The sequence below is a fragment of the Nothobranchius furzeri genome, chromosome 9, assembly GCF_043380555.1.
Source record: "Nothobranchius furzeri strain GRZ-AD chromosome 9, NfurGRZ-RIMD1, whole genome shotgun sequence".
Classification (NCBI taxonomy): Eukaryota; Metazoa; Chordata; class Actinopteri; order Cyprinodontiformes; family Nothobranchiidae; genus Nothobranchius; species Nothobranchius furzeri.
Genome location: NC_091749.1, coordinates 63031235 through 63041234, shown reverse-complemented (window position 1 = coordinate 63041234; position 10000 = coordinate 63031235). Strand labels below are relative to the sequence as shown.

At 40.4% G+C, this 10000-nt stretch overlaps 1 protein-coding gene across 2 annotated transcripts in view; it reads right to left on the bottom strand.

Annotated features, from left to right (window-relative positions):
• Positions 1–4659: 4659 nt before the first annotated feature.
• saa (serum amyloid A) overlaps positions 4660–10000 on the bottom strand; it is a 26302-nt gene continuing 20961 nt past the window's right edge. The window contains exons 1-4 of one of the 2 annotated variants that reach the window (XM_054732031.2): positions 6808–6965; positions 6051–6150; positions 5534–5672; positions 4660–5127 (exon numbers count right to left, since the gene is read on the bottom strand). In XM_054732031.2, the coding sequence (XP_054588006.2) occupies positions 4983–5127; positions 5534–5672; positions 6051–6138 (372 nt within the window). In that variant the 5' untranslated portion in view covers positions 6139–6150; positions 6808–6965 and the 3' untranslated portion in view covers positions 4660–4982. Of the gene's footprint in view, positions 5128–5533; positions 5673–6050; positions 6151–6807; positions 6966–10000 lie in introns of those variants that run through there. The other variant, XM_070555030.1, reaches the window with a different exon arrangement.

The following is a 10000-nucleotide window of genomic DNA, read 5'->3' as shown; positions in this document are numbered from 1 at the left end:
TCCATTTAAACTCACTCACTGGCCACTTTATTGGGTACACCTGTCCAACTGCTTGTTAATGCAAATTACCATTCAACCAATCACATGGTGGCAATTCAGTGGATAGACAAGTTGACATAGTCAAGATGGTCCACTGCAGTTCAAACCGAACTTCAGAATGGGGAAGAAAGATGATTTAACTGACTTTGAATGCTGCATGGTTGTTGGTGTCAGAGGGGCTGGCCTGGGTTTTTCAGAAACTGCTTATCTTCTGGGATTGTCACACACAACCATCTCTACGGTTTACAGAGAATGGTCCGAAAAAAGGGAAAACATCCAGTAAGTGGCAGTCCTGTGGGCGAAAATGCCTTGTTGATGCCAATGGTCCGAGGAGAAGGGCCTGATATAAAGCAACAGTAACTCAAATAACCACTCATTACAACCAACATGCAGAAGAACATCTCTGAACACACAACACGTCGAACCTTAAGGCAAATGGGCTACAGCAGCATAAGACCATGCCAGGTGCCACTTCAGTCAGCTAAGAACAGGAAACTGGGGCTACAAGTTCCACAGGCTCACCAAAACTGGACAATCAAAGATTGGAAAAATGTTGCCTGGTCTGATGAATCTTGATTTCTGCTGCAACATCCGGGTGGTACAGTTAGAATTTGGTGTCAACACAACGTGAAAAGCATGGATCCATCTTGCCTTGTATCAAGGGTTCAGGCTGGTGGGGGCGGTGTAATGGTGTTGGGGACATTTTCTTACCACACTTTGGGCCCCTTAGTACGAATTGATAATTGTTGCCTACCAGTGTATTGCTGCAGAGCATGTCCACCCCTGTATGACCACAGTGCACCCATCTTCTGATGGTTACTTCCAGCAGGATAACGCGCCATGTCATAAAGTTTGAGTCATCTCAGATTGTTTCTTGAACATGACAATGAGCTCACTGTACTCAAATGACCTCCACAGTCACCAGATCTCAATCCAATAGAGCAGCTTTGGGATGTGATGGAACGGGTGATTCGCATCATGGATGTGCAGCTGACAAATCTGCAGCAACTGCATGATGCTATCATGTCAGTATGGACCAAAATCTCTGAGGAATATTTGCAGTACCTTGTTGAATCTATGCCACGAATGATTAATGCAGATCTGAAGGTAAAAATGGGCCCAACCCGGTACTAGCTAGGTGTACCCAATAAAGGAGCCGGTAAGTGTATATAAACTTATTTATTTAGAATGCTAAATATCACCCAATACAATCCTCTAAAATGTGACTAAATTAAATAAAGAAAAATGGGTTAAATCTAACTGGATTATTTATTTTATTTGATTAACAAATAGTACCCAAGTGTAATGGTTAGAGTTTAACCAAAAATATGAGACAAAATCCGTATGGATTTCCTTAAGGCTCTAGATGTTGTAGGGATGTGTTGGCTGACATGGCTTTGCAATATCGCGTAGACATCGGGGCAGTTCCACTGGATCGGCAGACTGGAGTGGAGGTCCTATTTAAAAAGGGGGACCGCAGGGTGTGTTCCATCCAGTGGTGGCTCCAGAAATGTTTTTCTGCAGGTGCTATGAAGGAGCTAGTCTTTTTAATGAGGGTGCTATGAAGGAAGTGGTCATGCGTACCTATTGTTCTCTAAAACACCTTCAACACTAGCAAATACACATGCGTGTACAAAACCTCGACAACACCTGAAACAATCATTAATATACATCATAAACATATGAACAATCACTGACTTTTCCATGAAATCATAAACACATACAGCCACACAGAAAACCATCTATAGCGTTGCAAAGTTAGCTAACGTTAGTGTTAGCATTTCCAGCGGCAAAACCCTCGACTGCTGCGGCGGTTGAGGGTTGACTCTCTTCATCCAGATCCGTAGGTTTTTGTGGGTCTGAGATCACTTCCAAAGATTCATTTGTTTCTGACTGAACCCGTGGAAATGTGGGCAACAAAAACCGATCCATTTTACCACTAGCTCTACCTTTCACTCGTTCGCAGGTGGAAAGTGAGGTCAAAGGTTAACATCAATTTCCTGTTTTGGTTTAAGTTTTTACTATCTATATGATAATTTACTGATTATTTTTGTTTTGTATGTTAAATATTATCACATCCACACGTTAAATTAAAATTAAATTGTAAAAAAAAAAAAAAAAAAGAAATCCAATATTTACTTGGGGGTGCTATGGGGTGCAATGACTAATCCAGGGGTAGCTATAGCACCCCCTAGCGCCACCCCTGGCACCACCACTGGTTCCATCTACAGAGGGATCACACTTCTGAGCCTCCCTGGGTCTATTCAGGGGTTCTGGAGAGGAGGGCCAATCGCATTGTTGAACCTGAGATTCAAGAGGTGCAATTTAGTTTTCGTCCTGGCCGTGGAACACTGGACCAGCTCTAAACCCTTAGGGGAGTCCTAGATGGTGCATTGCTGGCAGTAAGTTGGGCTAATTTCTGGTGAGAGTTGGACACCGCCAATGCTGCACTTGTCAAGGATTCTGTTCAAAACTTTTATGGACAGGATTTCTAGGTGCAGCCAAGGTGTTGAATCCATTTTGGTGACCTGAGGATCGGGTTTCTGCTTTTGCAGATGATGTGGTCCTGTTGGCTTCATCAGACAGTAATCTCCAGCTCTCACTGGAGTGGTGTGCAGCCAGCTGTGAAGTAGCTGGGATGAGAGTCAGCTCCTCTAAATCAGAGACCATGGTCTTGAGTCGAAAAAGAGTAGAATGCCATCACCGGGTCATGGATGAGGTCCTGCTCCAAGTGGAGGAGTTTAAGTATTTCAGAGTCTTGTTCACGAGTGAGTCAAAGATGGATCGGGAGATCGATAGGCAGATTGGTGCTGCATCTGCAGTGATGCAGGAGTTGCACCGGTTAGTCGTGGTGTAGAGAGAGCTGAGCCGGCAGTCGAGCTACGTTCCTACTCCCACGGTCATGAGCTTTTGGTAGTGATCAAAAGAATGAAATCGCAGGTACAAGCGGCCGGAATGAGTTATTTTTGCAGGGTGGCTGGGCTCTCCTTTAGAGATAGGTGAGAAGCTCTGTCATCCGGGAGGGGCTCAGAGTAGATTTGCTGTTCCTCCAAATCGAGAGGAGTCAGTTAAGGTGGCTCAGGATTCTGGTTAAGATGCCTTTTGGATGCCTGCCTGGTGAGGTTTTCTGGACACGTCCAACTGGGAGGATTCCCAAAGGAAGACCCAGGGCACACTGTAGAAACTATGTTTTTGGACTGGCCGGGGAATGCCTCAGGATTTCTCTGGAAGAGCTGGCCCAAGTAGCTGGGGAGGAGGAAGTCTGGGTCTCTCGTCTTAAGCTGCTGCCCCCGCAAACCGAGTCCGGATAAGCGGAAAAGAATGGCTGGCTGGCTGGCTGGATGGATGGATGGATGGAGCGTAACCAAAATATTAGCTCAGCACTGTATCCTATCTGGATTACCTGTTTTATATAACAGACAAATAGAACAATTGTACATGTTCAGTTCGGTGCTGTATTGGCTTTCCAGTTCAAGTATTCATGTAGTTACAGTTACAGAAGCACTTAAAAGGGAAATCTTTCAGCATGTCTAAAAAATCTTGAGCAACAGTGAATGCAAGTTCAGGTCAGCTTTTGTAAAACAGAACTATGCTTTTTTTTATTGCTTTCGGTTGAAGAAATCAGTGTTTATACCATTGTTGTACTGGGCAGCAGTATAGCCCAGAAGGCAGAGCAGGTGGTCCAGTAAGAAGGTTGCAGAATCAATCCCATCTCCCAGCATGTGTGTCCAGTGTATTTACTAATAAGTGTCAGGTTGATTTGACCCAATTCCTCGACCTATTAACCTAAAATGTTTTGGTACCAGGCTGCAAACATGTTTATTTACGCTGTAAAGTTGACCTTTTTAACATGGGAGTCAATGGGAAGTCAGCTCCTAGAGGATGAGGAGGGAACTGTGATTTATGTCACTTTTGTGTTGTTAGGCGGAGTGACGCTTGCTAGTGGCTAGAGACACGTCTGTGCACGTTAATTATCTCAATAACCTCATCTAACAAAAAAAATGTTATTTTTTTCAAATGACGGCATTTCTTTCAGAATAAAACACAGAACTACCACCATTGGATCAGACTAATTTATATGCTCCAAGACCCAGAGCTTCCTGAGATTTAAAGTTTCTTTTCCTTTCAGCTTATTAGAACAAAATGCTGGACTGTGTAAATAGTTTACTATTAATTCAACTCCCTCCAATGATGTAAAACACAGTCATTAATCCGTACACCTTCTGTAACCAGTTCTTCCTGTACAGTGTTGTGAAAAGCTGATGCCTACGTCCAGCAGCCATCGAGAACAGGGTATAAAATAATAGTCATTGTTCCCACCTTTGTGGACAGAGTACTCTTAATAAAGTGGATATATTATAAGCAAGTCTTTAGCTCATTAAAAAATCCAATTATATTTTATGCTTCTTGTTAAAAGCTACATAACTTTGAATGAATTCTTTTTAAAAAAGGCATTTGTTGTTATTTTTAATGAAGCTATACTCACAGTAAAAGTAGGCACTTACAAAGTCTTATTACGTTACAAATTCAGAAGGACACCGCCACCTTGTGTCCAGGTCTTAGGATGACAACTACATATATTAGATAAAAAATGTAATTAAAATGACACAAAAGCGCAAATATGTCAAAAGGCAGACCTTTATTCATTCATATGACAACACAGATGCTTTGTGGACCCTTGTAGGGTTTTGTTTTTATTTATAATTCATGTTCAAATTAGTTACTTTTGTCTCAGCTGCTGGAGGTGAATCTATTAATATTCTCTGTTATGTGTAAAACAATACACTAATATAAAATGTTCTATTTTCAAACAACATCTAAAATATTTAGAGAAATGGGCAAAATATACAATTTTCTATCACAACATGCAAAACAGTGATAAGTGAGTAATCATTTCAAACCACGAGAGTTTTTCGTACATTTAAAGGAAATCGGTAACTTTCTCAGTATTTATCAGGAAGACCTTTCGGTCGGAAACGGTTGGGATCACCTCCACTTCGTCCCCAGTGATTTGCCTTCTGATCGGCTGCAGAGTCCTCAGCATCAAAACCTGAAGATGAATATTTCTGCGCCATCTCCCTGAGATCACTGAAAGGAAAATTGTGCAATATTTTTAATCTTCAGAAGTTATATATGCATGTGTATAACTGTTAATATTATGTGTAGGTTTAAACAGATAAGCCCAGCGGGTTTTTTGGGCTTAACCTGATCAAAGATTCATATTCAGAAACCTGATTTTCATCTCTCCGTCTGAGGCAAGAACCCCACCTCTGAAAATGTTTAGCAGGTAGATTCAGGTGTTTTGGTTGGTAAAGGTCTACAAAGACTCGACTCTTTAATTTAAGAATCAGTGGAATGTTCCTAAAATGACCCACCAGTTTGAGAATCTCAAGAATGTACAAAGATATAATTCTGACTCCACTTCAGTGTTTCTTCTGTAATTAACTTGTTTATCCTAACTCGTGATTTCAGAATTATACTCTGAACTTCTCACCTGATGACTTCAGCAGCCCATACACCTCCTGGTCCTCTCCTTGCAGCATCAAAGTTTCCTCTGGCATGGAAGTATTTGTCAGCACCTATCCAGTTGGACTTTTTCAAGTCCCTGTAGGCTTTCCACATGTCATGACCTCCTAACCAGGACAACAGCAATGATGAAAAAAGCCACACTGAATGTAAATCATATGGTAAATGACCTGTGTTTGTATAGCGTCTTCTTGGGGTTCTACAACCCCCCAAGGCGCTTCACAACACAATCAGTCATTGATCCATTCACACACTCATTCACACACTGGTGGGGATGAGCTACGATGTACAGTAGCCGCAGCTGCCCTGGGACCCACGGACAGAGATGAGACCTGCTGAACACTGGCGCCACCGTTCCCTCTGACCACCACCAGCAGGCAAAGCGATTTATCACCCTCGGACACAACAGCAGTACTCTCTGGTGGGAGCCGGGATCAAATTCCACATATAAATCATATAATTTAAAATTAAACACTTTAACAAACCTTGAATAGCTTGGATGGGAAAATTTAAATCCACTGCTTCTGTTCCCACAATTAGAATCAGAGCAAGTCCTGCCAAAAGCAGCTTCATGGTGGGGGATGCCTAAAAACAGATTACAAAGATGTAAACACTGATATATATATATATATATATATATATATATATATATATATATATATATATATATATATATATATATATATATATATATATGTTGTGTTACCTGGTCTCCTGATGTCTTCTGCAGGTTTTCTACTAGGTAATTAAACACTAAGACACAGCTGTTTAGGTCCAGCGAACTTTTACTTTCAGCCTCAACTCTTCAAACCCCAACAGTAACACCTGTGATACTAGTGCCCCCTAGTGATCACCGTCATAACAGCATGTACATTACAGTACAATACACCACTATATATATATATATATATATATATATATATATATATATATATATATATATATATATATATATATATATATATATATAGTCTTGCTGTGTTTTAGCAATGAAGAAAAGTCATATTTTATCTTCTTTACAAGATTTTGCTAAAAAGTTTTCAAGAGAAAAGTTGTAATAGCATTGCTCATACTGAATTAGAACCACACATGAAACCGTTTGAGGTAAACGATCCAAACTCTGACATGTTGGCTCTGCAATACAGTTTAAATATAAATCCTATATTTAACAGCTCAAAAGCCACTGATGATGAACTCTTTCAAATCCATTTTAACAGCAACGCATGCTTTTATTACACTAACCTGAATGAAAGGTAAAATAATCCGATGGGACCACTGGATATTGTTTGGTCGACTCCTCTGGAGAATGAAGGAAAAAGTCAGAGTTTCCTTGTTCAGTAGGGGAGCCTTCAGGTTTTATAAGCTACTGAACACTCAGAACAAAACTGAAACGGTTTGCTTTTAAACTGTCTGAGTTTTTTAATCTCGAAACAAAAGTGAAACAAACTCAATATCAGGTCTGCTTTCAGAAATACTCAAAAATTTCACAGACTGAAAACATTCAAGTTTTTGGGAACTGAAATGAATATGAATGAATAATTTTTCACTGTCAGAATTTTTATGTAGAAGTACACCATCAACACCCACAAGAACCTGGTTAATGCTGGGTTGACTCCTCCCTGCAGAATATTGAAAAAAAGTGTTTTAATGTGAACATTTATTTGTTCTGATGTTGATTTAGTGAGAAGACCGTCATTTACCAAAGCAAATGAAATAGTTTTTACACACACACACACACACACACACACACACACACACACACACACACACACACACACACACACACACACACACACACACACACACACACACACACACACACACACACACACACACACACACACGTATGATATGTATGCATGTATGCCAGCATCTTACACCTCAGGGGCCTCTTTGCATAGCCTACACCTTGGGAGACAAGACCCAAGGTGTAGGCTATGCAAAGAGGCATACATGGAACGCCACAACCAAGTGGCTGCCATTGTGTACAGAAACATCTGTGCGGAGTATGGACTTGAAGCCCCAAGGTCAAAGTGGGTAACACCCTCTCTGTAGTGGCCCCTAGGCTCTGGAATGCTCTTCCTTTGAGCATTAGGTCGGCCTCTGAAAATCTATTTTTATTATTTGGCTTTTAACTCTGCATGAGAGTCTTTTTAGTGTTTTATCACTAAACTAGTGTTAGTTCTTAAGCTTTAGTCTTTGTGCATTTTTATATTATGTATTGTTTTTAATTTCTGTGAAGCACTTTGGTCGGTTTTATCCTGTTGTAAGGTGTTATACAAATAAAGTTGGCTTGGCTAAAATGGCAGACAACGTTATGGTTGATGTGGCAATACCAAGTGATGGCAACATCAGGAAAAAGGAGCACAAGAAACTAGAGAAGTACCAAGACATCAAAGAAGAACTTGAGAAAGCCTGGAGAGAGAAGACATCGGTGGTGCCCGTGGTCATCGGGGCACATGGGGCAGGAGTGGCTAAAGCAGATCCCAGGAAAAACATCAAACATCTCAGTCCAGAAAAGTTCTAGAAACAGTTAACATAATGTGCAGAACCCTCAAGCTCCCAGGCCTCTGGCAGAGGACCCGAGCTTGGAAGGATGAGATCACCCATGGAGGATGAGATAGGAACCTATCATCTATCTATCTGTCTGTCTGTCTGTCTGTCTGTCTGTCTGTCTGTCTGTCTATCTATCTATCTATCTATCTATCTATCTATCTATCTATCTATCTATCTATCTATCTATCTATCTATCTATCTATCTATCTATCTATCTATCTATCTATCTATCTATCTATCTATCTATCTATCTATCTATCTATCTATCTATCTATCTATCTATCTATCTATCTATCTATCTATCTATCTATCTATCTATCTATCTATCTATCCATCCATCCATCCATCCATCCATCCATCCATCCATCCATCCATCCATCCATCCATCCATCCATCCATCCATCCATCCATCCATCCATCCATCCATCCATCCATCCATCCATCTATCTATCTATCTATCTATCTATCTATCTATCTATCTATCTATCTATCTATCTATCTATCTATCTATCTATCTATCTATCTATCTATCTATCTATCCATCCATCCATCCATCCATCCATCCATCCATCCATCCATCCATCCATCCATCCATCCATCCATCCATCCATCCATCCATCCATCCATCCATCCATCCATCCATCCATCCATCCATCCATCCATCCATCCATCCATCCATAAGGTATTATAGTAATCCAACCAAATTCCTCTCACAACAAAACTGAAACTCAAGCAAAGGAATATTATATTAATGTAATGTAAGTATGGTGATCACATTTATCATTTTATTGAAACATCTCCATACATTTATTTTTTAATTTTCTTAGTTTAGCAGTTTTTAAAAATCTTTTTAGTTACACTGGTGCAAGCAGGGCTGCACAGTGGCGCAGTGGTTAGAGCTGTTGCCTTGCAGCAAGAAGGTCCTGGGATCTTTCTGCATGGAGTTTGCATGTTCTCCCTGTGCATGCGTGTGTTCCCTCCGGGTGCTCCGGCTTCCTCCCACAGTCCAAAAACATGACTGTTAGGATAATTGGTTTGTCTAAATTGTCCTTAGGTGTGTGTGTGTGTGTGTGTGTGTGTGTGTGTGTGTGTGTGTGTGTGTGTGTGTGTGTGTGTGTGTGTGTGTGTGTGTGTGTGTGAGTGATTGTGCCCTGTGTGTCTCTGTGTTGCCCTGCGATGCACTGGCTCTCTGTCCAGGGTGTACCCTGCCTGATTGCCCATTGACCGCTGGAGATAGGCAGCTTACATGTTATTTAAAGGGTTAAAATAATTATTTGTAAAATGTAAGGAAAGTGTGTAAAAAATATCATCAAAGTCTACAAAGTATGTTTTCCTATAAAAAGCATGGACTGAACAGTCACAAGGAAAACATACAGAAAAATGTACCTCTGCTAATGCATCGTGTTGAAACATGTGGCTTTTCAGCCTTCTAAAAAGACTCCAAACTTTGACCAAAAACAACATAAAGCTGAATAAAGCTTAGCAGTTGGAAGGGACTTTTTTTTCTTGTGTTTCAGTCCAATGTTTTGCAACACGTGCATGGAATTTCCCCATCAGAATGAAACTGAAAGCTAAAATTGAAGTAAAAGCAGAATTTTGGTCCAGCTTAAGGGACTGCTTGACTATAAGATTCAAACATGGCTTACAGATAAATAGACTTATAGACAGAAAGATGAATTTACTTAATCAAGTTATGTCCAATGGTTCTAAACCTAGTTGCAAATAGTAGACTTTGTTATGTAAAAGTAAATGCATATTACATTTAAGTAAGGCAAGGCAGCTTTATTTGTATGGCACATTTCAGAGAAGCAACTCAATGTGCTTTCCAAGAAAATATAGTGGAACATTCAACATTTCACGTTGTGTGCTTCTGCAAAAA